At 42.1% G+C, this 15,890-nt stretch overlaps 1 protein-coding gene across 1 annotated transcript; it reads left to right on the top strand.

Moving 5' to 3' along the window:
- Positions 1 to 14,742: 14,742 nt before the first annotated feature.
- Positions 14,743 to 15,402, top strand: LOC138874659 (secreted RxLR effector protein 161-like). Its single transcript, XM_070153432.1, has one exon. The coding sequence runs from the start codon at positions 14,743 to 14,745 to the stop codon at positions 15,400 to 15,402; it is 660 nt and encodes a 219-aa protein (XP_070009533.1).
- Positions 15,403 to 15,890: the final 488 nt, after the last annotated feature.

Genomic DNA, 15,890 nt, shown 5'->3' with positions numbered 1-15,890 from the left:
GCGATTCATCAAGGAGGATCCTCCGGTCGTGGCTGGAGACACTCCGGATGATGAACGACTTGTTGTAAGTGAAGCATGGAAACATTCTAATTTTTTGTGCAAAAACTACATTTTGAGTTGTTTGGAAGATAGCTTGTACAATATCTATAGTGTCATGAAAACTTCAAAAGCATTAAGGAATGCGCTTGAGAAGAAGTACTAGACTGAGGATGCCGAACTTAAGAAGTTCGTGGCTGCAAGATTTTTGGATTTCAAGATGGTTGACACTAGGTCAGTGTGACGACCCAAAGGGGGTCATCACCTATTTTCTTATCCATCTGTGTCTCCGAGGCCTTAAAAACCTCATTTAAAGTCGCATCGATTTGCGTGTGCAGTCCGGCGCGTAACCGGAAAGCTTAAATATGAAATTTTGTGAAAAATGCTAAATTTTGAGGTTAAAATGAATAAATTTGACTTCGGTCAATATTTTGGGTAAACGGACCCGGACCCGTGATTTGACGGTCCCGGGAGGTCCGTAGGAAAATATGGGACTTGGGCGTATGCCCGGAATTGAATTCCGAGGTCCCAAGTTCGAGAAACGAATTTTTGAGTAAAAATTGTTTTCTGAAATTTATAAAGAAAATTGAAATGAAAATTATTTAGAACGTATTGGTATCGGGCCCGCATTTTGGTTCCGGCGCCCGGTAGAAGTCTTATATGTAGTTTAAGATGTTTCTGTGAAGTTTGGTTGAAATTGGACGTCATTTGACGTGTTTTGGACTTAAAACTCTAAATTTGAAAGTTTATGAAGTTTGAAGAAAAACTAGTGATTTTGAGGCTTGATTCATTGTTTTTGATGTTATTTTGGCGATTTGATCGCACGGTTGAGTTCGTAGGATGTTTTTGAGTTAGAGTGCATGTTTGGTTAGGAGCCCCGAGGGCTCGGTGTGATTCGGATGTGTCTCGGGATGGTTTTAGCATTTGAAAAAGTTGCAGAAAGTAGCAGTTCTGGTGTTCTGATATTTAATTCTATGCGATCGCATAGGCAACATCGCGATCGCATAGTGTAAGCTTCCAGGTGCACAGTTTTGTTCTATGCGATCGCATAGATTCATCTGCGATCGCGTAGCTTAGCCATAATTCATTCAATGCGATCGCATCCTTCTTCCGCGATCGTAGTTCATAAAACCAAACCTGAAAGTGCGAAGTCCTTTCTTCTATGCGATCACAATGCTTGGTTCGCGATCGCAGAGACCAACCTTCCCTTCCCCTATGCGATCGCATGACTCTCTTCGCGATCGCATAGAGCAATTTTGCCCAATTATAAATTTTAATTACAGAATAGTGTAGTTACGGGATTTTCATAAAAACACACGAACTCTTTCTTCTCCAAGGTCCTTAGGCATCCATTGAAGCTCTCCTTCACCAATACTTCTTGGGTTAGTAAATTTCAACTCGTTTTCTTCATTTTCCATCAATATCTATTGAATTCCTAAGCCTAAAACATGTAATTTAGAGTAAAAATTAGGGGTTTTGGGTGGAGTTAGGTTTTTGGGAATTTTGAGTGATTCAACCTCAAGTTGGGGTCGGATCTTAAAATAAATTATATATTTGAACTCGTGGGGTTATGGGTAATCGGGTTTTGATCCGAGCCTCGTGTTTGGACCATGTGGGTCGGGGGTCGAATTTTGGTATTTTTGGAAGAATGCTAGGAACTTCATATCTAAGCTATGGGATTTGTTATCGAGTCTTTATTGATATTATTGAATTAATTATGCCTAGATATCGTTGTTTCGGAGTCAGATTATAAAGGAAAGGCGGTATTTGAGGGTTGATTGCTATTCTTTGGACCGAGGTAAGTATTTGTTCTAACTTTGGCTTGAGGGAATAGGATTAGAGTGTTGTTTGCTATTTGCTAATTGTTGAGTACGGTGTATAGGCATGGTGACGAGTATCTCTGCATCGGAGTCTAGCATGACCGTGAGTCTTGTTTGTGTTTATTCGGATTTTGTGATACCTCTTCCCTGTTAAATTGATAAATTTCATATAATGTGAAGAGTTTGAGGAAGAATTATGATTTGTACATTCTTGGAGCGTTGGCTCGAACGAGAATATGATAATTGAGCAAGAAGTGATCAAAATAGAAAGTGATGTAATTATTCCCTTGCTGGGACGTGTAGTTTATTATAGTTGTTGCTCCCTTGCCGGGATTTAAGTATTATATTTGTCCTCCCTTGCCGGGATGTTTAATATTGTTTGTCTATCGCCTCGCCCCGTTTGGTTGTGATTGTTGATTGGGTGAGGAAGAGCGATTATGCACGAAGGGTCATTCTGTGCCACATTTTGAATATTTATGCACGAAGGGTCATTCCGTGCCATGTTTTGAATATTTATGCACGAAGTGTCATACCGTGCCATGTTTTGAATATTTATGCACGAAGGGTCATTCTGTGCCTTGATATGAGAGTTTATGAGAGTAAAAGCACGAAGGGTGATGCCGTGCATTTGTTGCTTTCTGATTCTTTGTTGATATCCGAGTTATGTTTTTTTTTTATTACTTGCTGTTATTTGATTTACTTCGAGGTTATAGCTTCCCTTACCCTAATTGTCTTGTGATTGTTGTTTGGGTGAGGAAGAGCGTAAAGTACGAAGGGTGATGCTGTGTATTGTTTTAGTGAGGACGAGAGTAAAAGCACGAAGGGTGATGCCATGCAAATTTTTGACTTTTGATTCTTGTTGATATTCTAACTTGTTGTTTCTTTCTGTTATTGAGGATTTCTATTTGAAACTGTTAACTCCCCACAGCATGTTTCCCCTCCCACATTGACTGATTATTTCTGTATCTCTTTTCCGCTGCATGTGTGTATATATATATGATATGTACAAGTTTATTTGGAGTCCGGTCCTAGCCTCGTCACTACTTTGCCGAGGTTAGGCTGGGCACTTACCAGCACATGGGATCGGTTGTGCTGATGCTACATTCTGTGCATCTTTTTGCACAGATCCAGGAGCAGCTTTTGGACCTCAGCAGTAGGATTTGATCGAGAGTTGACTTCAGTCCAGGGACTTTCGAGGTAGCCTAGCTGACGTCCGCAGGCCGGAGTCCCTTCTTATTTTACTTGGATTGTTTCCCTTTTGTATCGGAACAAAGCATTGTATCTTTTATTCAAACCTTGTTTGTAGTACTCTCTAGTAGTTCGTGAGTTAGTGACACTAGACTCTGGGTAGAGACGTATTTAGACTTCCGCATTTAATTTCAGTTATCTAAGTTTAAAGACTTCCGCTTTTATTTAATTGTCTCGTTTTGTTTATATTGTTGTGAATGTTATCAGAAATGTTTTAATACTTGGCTGGCCTAGCTCCAATAGTAGGCTCCATCACGACTCCCGATGGTGGAAAATCCGGGTCGTGACAAGTTGGTATCAGAGCACTAGGTTACTTAGGTCTCACAACTCACGAACAAGCTCGGTAGAGTCTGAGGGATCGGTACGGAGACGTCTGTAATCCCGCAGAGGCTACTGAGTTAGGAAAACTTCACATCTGTTCTTTCTTGTCGTGCGATTCTGTTTCCCCAATACTGATTGAATTTCTACTCCGTTCTTTCGCAGATGTCGAGGACATGCGCTTTCTCATCAACCGCTCAGCAGCCCGAGCCCCCAGCAGCAGCTCCCACTAGGGGCAGAGGGCAAGGCCGAGGCCGTACTAGAGGCCGAGGTAGGGGTAGAGTTCAACCCCGAGCAGTAGCACTAGTGGCGGAGCCTCAGGTTGATTTTGAGGAGGAGGTTTCAGCCCCAACAGTTCCGGTGGGCCCAGCTCAGGTCCTAGAGGGGTTCATTGCCACCCCAGTTCTTCAGGACGCCCTGGTTTGATTGGTGGGCCTTATGGAGAGTGTTACCCTAACAGGTTTACTTCCTGTAGCACCAGCCACTTCTCAGGCTGGAGGAGGGGCTCAAACTCCTGCTACACGCACTCCGGAGCAGGTAGCTCCCCAGATTCAGACTCCAGCGGTTCAACCAGTTGGAGTAGTTCAGCCGGGTGCCATAGCTCAGACCAACGATGGAGCGGCTATGTCCGCCGATGCCTTGTGGAGACTGGATAGGTTCACCAAGCTCTTCACTTCTACTTTTGCCGGTGCATCTACTGAGGATCCCCAGGATTATCTAGACAGCTGCCATAAGGTTCTCAGAAACATGGGTATTGTTGAGACCAATGGGGTTGATTTTGCTACATTTTGCTTGTCTGGATCCGCCAAGACTTGGTGGAGGGATTATTGCTTAGCGAGACCAGCCGGATCGCCATCTTTGACTTGAGAGCAGTTTACAGTGTTGTTTCTAGAGAAGTTTCTCCCCGTTACTCAGAGAGAGGCCTATCGGAGGTAGTTTGAGAGCCTCCAGCAGGGTTTCATGACTGTTACCCAATATGAGACTGGGTTCATCGATTTACCTCGCCATACTCTCATCATACTTCCCACCGAGAGAGAAAGAGAGAGAGGGTGAGAAGGTTTATTGATGGTCTTATTCTGTCGATTCGTCTTCAGATGGCCAAGGAGGCCGGGAGCGAGATCACATTTCAGGAGGCGGCCAATGTGGCCCGCAGAGTTGAGATGGTTCTGTCACAGGGAGGTGGTCATGAGTTGAATAAGAGGCCCCGTCATTCAGGCAGATTCAGTGGTGCCTCGTCTGGAGGTAGAGATTCGTATGGTAGAGGCCATCCTCCTAGGCCCTTTCAGTCAGCTCTCCAGGTCTCTCATGGTACTCTAGGTGGTAGTGGTTCTCAGCCATATTATTCTGAGCAGCAGTCCTTCAGTGCACCACCAGCTCCCATCAGTGCACCACCACTTTAGAGCTTCAGGGGAGGACATTCAGGTCGACAGGTTCAGCAGTCTCCACAGCCGATGGCTTATTATGGTTGTGGTGACCCGAGTCACATTAATAGATTTTGCCCTCGAGCTTCGGGTAGTTCTCAACAGTAGGATCCTCGTCCTATGATTCAGGCACCAGTTGCTCCACAGCCTGCCCAACTAGCTAGAGGCGGGGGTAGAGGACATAGAGGTAGAGGTAGAGGTCATAGATGTGGAGCTCAGACCGCTAGAGGTAGGGGTCAGCCATCAGCCGATCGTCCCAAGGATGTGATTCAGAGAGGTGGGGCCCAGCCCCGATGTTATGCTTTGCCAGCCAGGACAGAGGCTGAGTCATCCGATGCTGTTATTATAGGTACTATTCTGGTCTGTGATAGAGATGCTTCAGTGCTATTTGACCCTGGATCTACGTATTCATATGTGTCATCCTATTTGGCACCCTACTTGGTTATTCCTAGTGAGTCCTTGAGTATTAATGTATATGTATCTACACCAATGGGTGATTCTATAGTGGTTGATCGGGTTCATCGTTCCTGTGTTGTGGTGTTTAGGGGTCTTGAGACCCGTGTTGATTTGTTGCTCTTAGATATGGTGGATTTCGACGTTATATTAGGGATGGATTAGTTGTCCCCGTATCATGCGATCTTGGATTGTCATGCTAAGACTATGACTTTAGCCTTACCGGATTTGCCCCGTTTAGTGTGGATAGGGACTCCTGGTCATTCTACCCACAGTGTTATTTCGTATGTGAAGGCTCGGCGTATGGTCGAGAAGAGGTGTTTGGCCTACTTGGCTTATGTTCCTGATTCCATTGCTGAGATTCCCTCTATTGATTCTGTGCCCGTGGTTCGTGAGTTTCCTGAGGTTTTCCCATCAGACTTGCCAGGGATGCCACCCGATAGGGATATTGATTTTTGCATCGATTTGGCTCCAGGCACTCAGCCCATTTCTATTCCGCAATATCGCATGGCCCCGCCAGAGTTGAAGGAGCAGTTACAAGACTTGCTTGGGAAGGGTTTCATTAGACCCAGTGTGTCACCTTGGGGTGCGCCGGTTCTGTTTGTAAAGAAAAAGGATGGCTCGATGAGAATGTACATTGATTACCGGCAATTGAACAAGGTTACAATTAAGAATAAGTATCCACTGCCGAGGATAGATGACTTGTTCGATCAGCTTCATGGTGCCAAGGTATTTTCAAAGATTGACTTGAGATCTGAATACCATTATTTGAGGATTAGGGCATCCGATGTCCCTAAGACAGCATTCCGCACTCGGTACAAGCATTATAAGTTCTTGGTTATGTCATTTGGGTTGACCAATGCCCCAACAACCTTTATGGATTTGATGAACCGAGTGTTCAGGATTTATTTGGACTCATTCGTGATAGTCTTCATTGATGATATTTTGATATATTCCCGCAGCCGGGAGGAGCACGAGCAACATCTTAGAGTGGTTCTTCAGACCTTGAGGGATAGTTAATTATATGCTAAGTTCTCGAAGTGTGAGTTCTGGTTGAGCTCGGTTGCATTTTTGGGTCACGTTGTACCAGCAGAGGGTATTTAGGTGGACTCGAAGAAGATAGAGGCAGTCAAGAACTGGCCTCGATCAGCTTCAGCTACAGAGATTCGGAGTTTCTTGGGGTTAGGAGGTTATTACCGTCGGTTCGTGGAGGGGTTTTCATCCATTGCAGCCCCGATGACCAGGTTGACCCAGAAGGGAGCCCAGTTCAGATGGTCGGACGAGTGTGAGGCGAGCTTTCAGAAGCTCAAGACAGCTCTGACTACGGCACCGGTATTGGTTTTGCCTACAGGTTCAGGGCCTTATACAGTCTATTGTGATGCATCTTGTATTGGACTTGGTGCAGTGTTGATGCAGGATGGCAAGGTCATTACCTATGCTTCGAGGCAGTTGAAAGTTCATGAGAAGAACTATCTAGTGCATTATTTGGAGTTGGCAGCCTTTGTTCACGCATTGAAGATTTGGAGGCACTATCTGTATGGTATGGCGTGTGAGGTGTTCACGGATCATAAGAGTCTTCAGTATTTGTTCAAGCAAAAGGAGTTGAATTTGAGGTAGAGGAGGTGGTTGGAGTTGTTGAAAGATTATGACATCACTATCCTATATCACCTGGGAAAGGCCAATGTGGTGGCCAATGCCTTGAGTAGGAAGTCATCCAGTATGGCCAGTCTTGCTTATATTCCGGTCGGTGAGAGACCGCTTGCTTTGTACGTTTAGGCTTTGGCCAATCAGTTAGTGAGGATGGATATTTCTGAACCTAGTAGAGTATTAGCTTGCACGGTCACTCGTTCTTCGTTATGGGAGCATATCCGTGATCAGCAGTTTGATGATCCCCATTTGTGTGTCCTTAGAGACACGGTGCAACGTGGAGGTGCCAAGCAGGTTACCTTAGGTAATGACGGAGTTTTGAGATTGCAGGGTCGAGTTTGTGTGCCTAATGTGGGTGGGCTTCGAGAGTTGATTTTAGAGGAGGCCCATAGCTCCCGGCACTCTATTCATCCAGGCGCCACAAAGATGTATCAGGACTTGCGGCAGCATTATTGGTGGCGTAGAATGAAGAAGTATATCGTTTCCTATGTGGCTCGGTGTTTGAATTGTCAGCAGGTTAAGTATGAGCATCAGAGGCCTGGTGGTTTATTTCAGAGGATTGAGCTTCCTGAGTGGAAGTGAGAGCGGATCACTATAGACTTCGTTGTTGGGCTCCCGCAGATTCGGAGGAAGTTCGATGCAGTTTGGGTCATTGTTGATAGGCTGACCAAGTCAGCGCATTTCATTCATGTGGCAGTCTCCTATTCATCCGAGAGGTTTGCTGAGATCTATATCCGGGAGATTGTTCGCCTTCATGGTGTGTCGATATCTATCATCTCGGACCGAGGTACGCAGTTTACCTCGCATTTCTGGAAAGCTGTCCAGCGAGAGTTAGGCACCCAGGTTGAGTTGAGTACAACATTTCATCCTCAAACGGAGGGGAAGTCCGAGCGGACTATTCAGATATTGGAGGATATGCTCTGAGCTTGTGTCATTGACTTTGGAGGTTCGTGGGATCAGTTCTTGCCTTTAGCAGAGTTTGCCTACAACAACAGCTACCAGTCGAGTATCCATATGGCTCTTTATGAGGCTTTGTATGGTAGGCGATGTCGATCTCTGGTTGGATGGTTTGAACCAGGGGAGGCTCGGTTGTTGGGTACTGATCTGGTCAAGGAGGCCTTGGACAAGGTCAGGATCATTCAGGATAGGCTTCGTACAGCTCAGTCTAGGCAAAAAAGCTATGCAGATCGTAAGGTTCGAGATGCGGCTTTCATGGTGGGTGAGCGGGTATTGCTCCGAGTGTCGCCTATGAAGGGCGTGATGAGATTTGGGAAGAAGGGCAAGCTTAGCCCTAGGTTCATTGGTCCATTTGAGATTCTTGATCGAGTGGGAGAGGTGGCTTATAGACTTGCATTGCCACCGAGCTTATCAGCCGTACATCCAGTGTTTCATGTGTCCATGCTTCGAAAATATCACGGCGATCCATCCCACATGTTAGATTTTAGCACTGTCCAGTTGGACAAGGACTTATCTTATGAGGAGGAGCCGGTAGCTATTCTAGACCGGCAGGTTCGCCAGTTGATGTCGAAGAGTTTTCCTTCGGTTCGTTTTTAGTGGAGAGGTCAGCCTCTTGAGGCATCGACCTGGGAGTCTGAGTCCGATATGCGGGACCATTATCCTCACCTTTTCCCCGACTCAGGTACTTTCTTCTTATGTCCGTTCGAGGACTAACAGTTGTTTTAGAGGTGGAGAATGTGACGACCCAAAGGGGGTGATCACCTATTTTCTTATCCATCTGTGTCTCTGAGGCCTTGAAAATCTCATTTAGAGTTGCCTCGATTTGCGTGCGCATCCCGGGCACGTAATCGGAAAGCTTAAATATGAAATTCTGTGAAAAATACTAAATTTTGAGGTTAAAATGAATTAAATTTGACTTCGGTCAATATTTTGGGTAAACGGACCCGGACCCGTGATTTGACGGTCCCGGGAGGTTCGTAGGAAAATATGGAACTTGGACGTATGCCCGGAATTGAATCCGAGGTCCCAAGTCCGAGAAATGAATTTTTGAGTAAAAATTGTTTTCTGAAATTTATAAAGAAAATTGAAATGAAAATTGTTTAGAACGTGTTGGTATCGGGCCCGCATTTTGGTTCCGGCGCCCAGTAGAAGTCTTATATGTAGTTTAAGATGTTTCTGTGAAGTTTGGTTGAAATTGGACGTCATTTGACGTGTTTCAGACTTAAAACTCTAAATTTGAAAGTTTATGAAGTTTGAAGAAAAACTAGTGATTTTAAGGCTTGATTTGTTGTTTTTGATGTTATTTTGGCGATTTGATCGCACAGTTGAGTTCGTAGGATGTTTTTGAGTTAGAGTGCATGTTTGGTTAGGAGCCCCGAGGGCTCGGTGTGATTCGGATGTGTCTCGGGATGGTTTTAGCATTTGAAAAAGTTGCAGAAAGTAGCAGTTCTGGTGTTCTGATATTTAATTCTATGCGATCGCATAGGCAACATCGCGATCGCATAGTGTAAGCTTCCAGGTGCACAGTTTTGTTCTATGCGATCGCATAGATTCATCTGCGATCGCGTAGCTTAGCCATAATTCATTCAATGCGATCGCATCCTTCTTCCGCGATCGTAGTTCATAAAACCAAACCTGAAAGTGCGAAGTCCTTTCTTCTATGCGATCACAATGCTTGGTTCGCGATCGCAGAGACCAACCTTCCCTTCCCCTATGCGATCGCATGACTCTTTGCGATCGCATAGAGCAATTTTGCCCAGTTATAAATTTTAAGTACAGAACAGTGTAATTACGGGATTTTCATAAAAACACACAAACTCTTTCTTCTCCAAGGTCTTTAGGCATCCATTGAAGCTCTCCTTCATCAATACTTCTTGGGTTAGTAAATTTCAACTCGTTTTCTTCATTTTCCATCAATATCTATTGAATTCCTAAGCCTAAAACATGTAATTTAGAGTAGAAATTAGGGGTTTGGGGTAGAGTTAGGTTTTTGGGAATTTTGAGTGATTCAACCTCAATTTGGGGTCGTATCTTAAAATAAATTATATATTTGAACTCATGGGGTTATGGGTAATCGGGTTTTGGTCCGAGCCTCGTGTTTGGACCATGTGGTCCCGGTTTCGAATTTTGGTATTTTTGGAAGAATGATAGGAACTTCATATCTAAGCTATGAGATTTTGTTATCGAGTCTTTATTGATATTATTCAATTAATTATGCCTAGATATCGTTGTTTCGGAGTCAGATTATAAAGGAAAGGTGGTATTTGAGGGTTGATTGCTATTCTTTGGACCGAGGTAAGTGTTTGTTCTAACTTTGGCTTGAGGGAATAGGATTAGAGTGTTGTTTGCTATTTGCTAATTGTTGAGTACGGTGTATAGGCATGGTGACAAGTATCTATGCACCAGAGTCTAGCATGACCGTGAGTCTTGTTTGTGTTTATTCGGATTTTGTGATACCTTTTCCTTGTTAAATTGATAAATTTCATATAATGTAAAGAGTTTGAGGAAGAATTATGATTTGTACATTCTTGGAGCGTTGGCTCGAACGAGAATATGATAATTGAGCAAGAAGTGATCAAAAGAAAAAGTGATGTAATTATTCCCTTGCCGGGACGTGTAGTTTATTATAGTTGTTGCTCCCTTGCCGGGATTTAAATATTATATTTGTCCTCCCTTGCCGGTATGTTTAATATTATTTGTCTATCCCCTCGCCCCGTTTGGTTGTGATTGTTGATTGGGTGAGGAAGAGCGATTATGCACGAAGGGTCATTCCGTGCCACGTTTTGAATATTTATGCACGAAGGGTCATTCCGTGCCACATTTTGAATATTTATGCACGAAGGGTCATTCCGTGCCATTTTTTGAATATTTATGCACGAAGGGTCATACCGTGCCACGTTTTGAATATTTATGCACGAAGGGTCATTCCGTGCCTTGATATAAGAGTTTATGAGAGTAAAAGCACGAAGGGTGATGCCGTGCATTTGTTGCTTTCTGATTCTTTGTTGATATCCAAGTTATGTTGTTTTTTTATTACTTGTTGTTATTTGATTTACCTCGAGGTTATAGCTTCCCTTACCCTAATTGTCTTGTGATTGTTGTTTGGGTGAGGAAGAGCGTAAAGCACGAAGGGTGATGTCGTGTATTGTTTTGGTGAGGACGTGAGTAAAAGCACGAAGGGTGATGCCATGCAAATTTTTGACTTTTGATTCTTGTTGATATTCTGACTTGTTGTTTCTTTCTGTTATTGAGGATTTCTATTTGAAACTGTTAACTCCCCACAGCATGTTTCCCCCTCCCACATTGACTGATTATTTCTGTATCTCTTTTCCGCTGCATGTGTATATATATATATATATATATATATATATATATATATATATATATGAACTGTACAGGTTTATTTGGAGTCCGGTCCTAGCCTCGTCACTACTGCGCTGAGGTTAGGCTGGGCACTTACCAGCACATGGGGTCGGTTGAGCTGATGCTACACTCTGTGCATCTTTTTGCACAGATCTAGGAGCAGCTTTTGGACCTCAGCAGTAGGATTTGATCGAGAGCTGACTTCAGTCCAGGGACTTTCGAGGTAGCCTAGCTGACGTCCGCAGGCCGGAGTCCCTTCTTATTTTACTTGGATTGTTTCCCTTTTGTATCGGAACAAAGCATTGTATCTTTTATTCAAACCTTGTTTGTAGTACTCTCTAGTAGTTCGTGAGTTAGTGACACTAGACTCTGGGTAGAGATGTATTTAGACTTCCGCATTTAATTTTAGTTATCTAAGTTTAAAGACTTCCGCTTTTATTTAATTGTCTCATTTTGTTTATATTGTTGCGAATGTTATCAGAAATGTTTTAATACTTGGCTGTCCTAGCTCCAATAGTAGGCGCCATCACGACTCCCGATGGTGGAAAATCCGGGTCGTGACAGTCAGTCATAACTCAAGTCCAAGAATTACAAGTTATTATGCATGACCTCCTTGCTAAAGGTATGGCCCGAATCAATAATTTTATTAATAAGATTTATCTTGTTATTAATTATGAATTTATTATTGAAGGTATGGTCATAAATGAGGCTTTTCAAGTTGCTGCTTTCATTGAGAAGTTATCTCCGCCGTGGAAGGACTTTAAGAACTATCTAAAACACAAGCGTAAGGAAATGATGCTTGAAGATTTGACTGTTCGTTTGAGGATAGAAGAAAACAGCAAAAATACTGAAAAGAAGTCACGTGACAACTCGACAATAATAAGGGCTAACATTGTTGAGGAGGCGCCACAAAATAAGAAGAGAAAGAAGGCTTCTGGACCAAAGAATTACCCAAGCAAGAAAAAGTCCAAGGGTAATTGCCACAACTGTGGAAAGTCTGGGCATAAGGTCGTGGACTGTCGTGCACCAAAAAATGATGTACAAAAGAAAAAGAAAAAGAAGAATCAGGCAAACATGGTTGAAAATATTGAAGAAATGGAGGACTTGTGTGCCATGTTGTCTGAATGCAACTTGGTAGGAAATCCTAAAGAATGGTGGATTGATTCTGGAGCCACCCACCAGGTTTTTGCTAACAAGGAGTTATTTTCTTCTTATGCCCCCGCAAGACCCGACGAGACAATTTTCATGGAAAATTTGTCTATAGCCAAAATTGAAGGAGTTGACAAGATTGCGTTGAAGATGACGTCGGGAAAAATTGTGACTCTAAACCAAGTTCTCCATGTTCCAGAAATTCGCAAGAATCTTGGGTCTATCGCACTTCTTGTCAAGAATAGATTCAAATGTATTTTTGTTTCTAATAGTGTTGTACTAAATAAGAATGATGTGTATGTAGGAAAAAGTTACCTAAATGAGGGCCTTTTTAAGCTAAATGTAATAGCAGTTCCTCTCAATAAAGTTAATGATTCTTCTTACTTACTTGAGTCAAACACTTTATGGCATGCACGTCTAGGTCATGTCAACTTCAAAATATTGCGAAAAATGATAAATTTGGAAGTATTGCCAAAGTTTGATTGCATTAATTCCAAATGTCAAATATGTGTGGAATCAAAGTATGCTAAGCATCCTTATAAGTTCGCTGAAAGGAATTCAAGTCCTTTAGACTTAATTCACACAAATATTTGCAACATGAAGTCAACACCATCTCGCGGTGGGAAAAAGTATTTCATTACTTTTATTGACGATAGTACGAGATATTGCTATGTTTACTTACTTAATACTAAAGATGAAACAATTGATGCTTTCAAGCAATACAAGAGTGAAGTTGAAACACAACTAAACAAAAAGATCAAAATGATAAGAAGTGATAGAGGTGACGAATATGAATCTCCTTTTGAAAAAATATGTTTGGAAAGTGGCATTATTCACCAAACAACTGCCCCTTACTCTCAACAATCTAATGAAATTGCGTAGAGAAAGAATCGAACGTTGAAAGAGATGATGAATGCGTTGTTGATAAGTTCTGGTTTAACATAGAACTTGTGGGGGGAAGCTATACTTACAACTAACCGAATAATCAACCATGTACCTCATAGTAAAACACAATCCGTTCCTTATGAAAAAATGGAAAGGAAGGAAGCCCAGCTTGAAATACTTCAAAGTGTGGGGTTGTTTAGCTAAGGTACAAGTTCCTAAACCTAAAAGGGTTAATACAGGTCAAAAAACGGTTGATTGTGTATTTATTGGATATTCAACCAATAGTAAGGCATATCGTTTTCTAGTTTATAAATCAGAAAATCCCGAGATTCAAGTTAATACGGTGATAGAATCAGATAACGCTGAATTCTTTGAAAATATTTATCCGTATAATAAGGAAAGTGGTTCGTCCTACGAAAAGTCCAAGAGACCTCGGGAAGAAATAACGGATACTGTTCCTAATGAGGAAAATCCGAGAAGAAGTAAACGTCAAAGGACATCCACTTCATTTGGTCCAGAATTAGTGACATTCTTGCTATAAAATGAGCCTTGAACTTTTAAGGAAGCAATGTCTTTTTCAGAAGCACAATATTGGAAAGAGGCGGTCAATAGTAAAATAGAATCCATATTGAACAACCACACTTGGGAATTGGTTGATCTTCCTCCAGGGAATAAAACTTTGGGTTCCAAATGGATTTTCAAAAGGAAAATGAAAGATGATAGTACTATTGACAAGTATAAGGTAAGACTTGTTGTCAAAGGATTTAGACAACGAGAAGGTCTTGATTATTTTGACACATACTCGTCGGTAACAAGAATTACATCTATTCAGATGTTGATAGCTTTAGCCGCGTTGTATGATCTTCAAATCCATCAAATGGATGTTAAAACAACCTTCTTAAATGGTGACTTGGAGGAAGAAATTTATATGCACCAATCTGAAGGATTTGTGATTCCTGGGAAGGAAAATAAGGTGTGTCGACTTGTTAAGTCACTATATGGACTAAAACAAGCACTGAAACAATGGCATGTGAAATTTGATCAAACAATGTTGTCAAATGGATTCAAGATTAATGAGTGTGATAAATGTGTTTACATCAAGGACACTCCAAATCATATAGTCATTGCCTGTTTGTATGTTGATGATATGTTAATAATGAGCAAAGACATTGCCGACATACAAGCTACTGAGCGTATGCTTGCTAGTAAGTTTGACATGAAAGACTTAGGAGTCACCGACTTGATTCTAGGAATTAAAATCCTCTCCTCAAGGTCTAGCTTTGTCACAAACTCATTACGTGAAGTCGGTACTTGAAAAATTCAAACATTTGGAATTTAAAAGTGCAAGAACTCCAATTGACTTGAACCATAATCTTGTAAAGAATAAAGGTGAGAGCACGTCTCAATTGGATTATGCTCGTGTGTTGGGAAGCCTAATGTACATAATGAATTGTACACATCCTGATATAGCTTGTGCAATAAGTAAACTTAGTCGATTCACAAGTAATCCCAACAAGCACCATTGGGTGGAAATGAAACGAGTTTTGGGATACTTAGAATATACCCAAGACTATGCATTGCATTACAACAAATATCCTGTGGTTATTGAAGGATATAGTGATGCAAATTGGATCACCGGCTCAACAGAAACAAAATCCACAAGTGGATACGTGTTTACTGTTAGCGGAGGAGCAGTATCATGGAAGTCATCCAAACAGACATGCATAGCTCGCTCTACAATAGAATTAGAGTTTGTAGCTTTGGATAAAGCTGGTGAAGAAGCTGAATGGCTTCGGAATTTCTTAGAAAACATTCCATTCTGGCCCAAACCTTTGGCTCCTATTTGCGTACATTGCGATAGTGAGGCTGCATTAGGACGCGCAAGGAGCGTTATGTATAACGGAAAGTCTCGTCACATAAGACGCAGACATAGAACCGTTAAACAACTACTTTCTAGTGGAATTATCACAATTGATTATGTAAAATCAAAAGATAATGTGGCGGATCCTCTTACAAAAGACCTAACTAGAGAGGGAGTTGAGAAATCATCTAAGGGAATGGGACTATGGCCGAGGACAAGTCATCATGACGGTAATTCTACCTAGAGTTTTGGAGGTCCAAGATCTAGGTTCAAGGAGAGCAAATAAAGTTATGCATGACCGGCTCAACATTGTCAAATATAATATTTTGGTCCATTCTCGTGATGAAGACAATGTTTAGTAACAAGGATAAAATGTTAAGACATTTTTTAACGATTACCTAAGTTTGATGTGGTTTTTATCAAATAGTGTAAATCTATAGGATTACACGTTTAGGAATCACCTATGTAAGTGTGAAGTGTAAGCCGCTTCAAGGAGAATTCTGTAAGGCCGATTCTCTACGCACTTATGAGACCAGGTGGTGTTCATGGCTGAAACGAACACAACAATGAGAACCAATAGACAGTTAAGGGTCGATTGTGTGACATATGGTTGTTTAGGCATACACCAAAGCTCGACGGTTCAAATATATCAAATTTACCAATTGACCAAGTATATCCGATATATGTTCACTATGGAAAGTTCAAAGGGAAACCTACTTATCCAGATGCGGT

This window comes from Nicotiana sylvestris, chromosome 8, assembly GCF_000393655.2.
Source record: "Nicotiana sylvestris chromosome 8, ASM39365v2, whole genome shotgun sequence".
Classification (NCBI taxonomy): Eukaryota; Viridiplantae; Streptophyta; class Magnoliopsida; order Solanales; family Solanaceae; genus Nicotiana; species Nicotiana sylvestris.
Note: the sequence above shows the minus strand (reverse complement) of the source record. Positions and strands in the feature narration are given on the sequence as shown.

Coding starts and splice junctions, on each gene's coding strand:
- LOC138874659 (XM_070153432.1), top strand. CDS start 14,743: ATGAATTGTACACATCCTGATATAGCTTGTGCAATAAGTAAACTTAGT.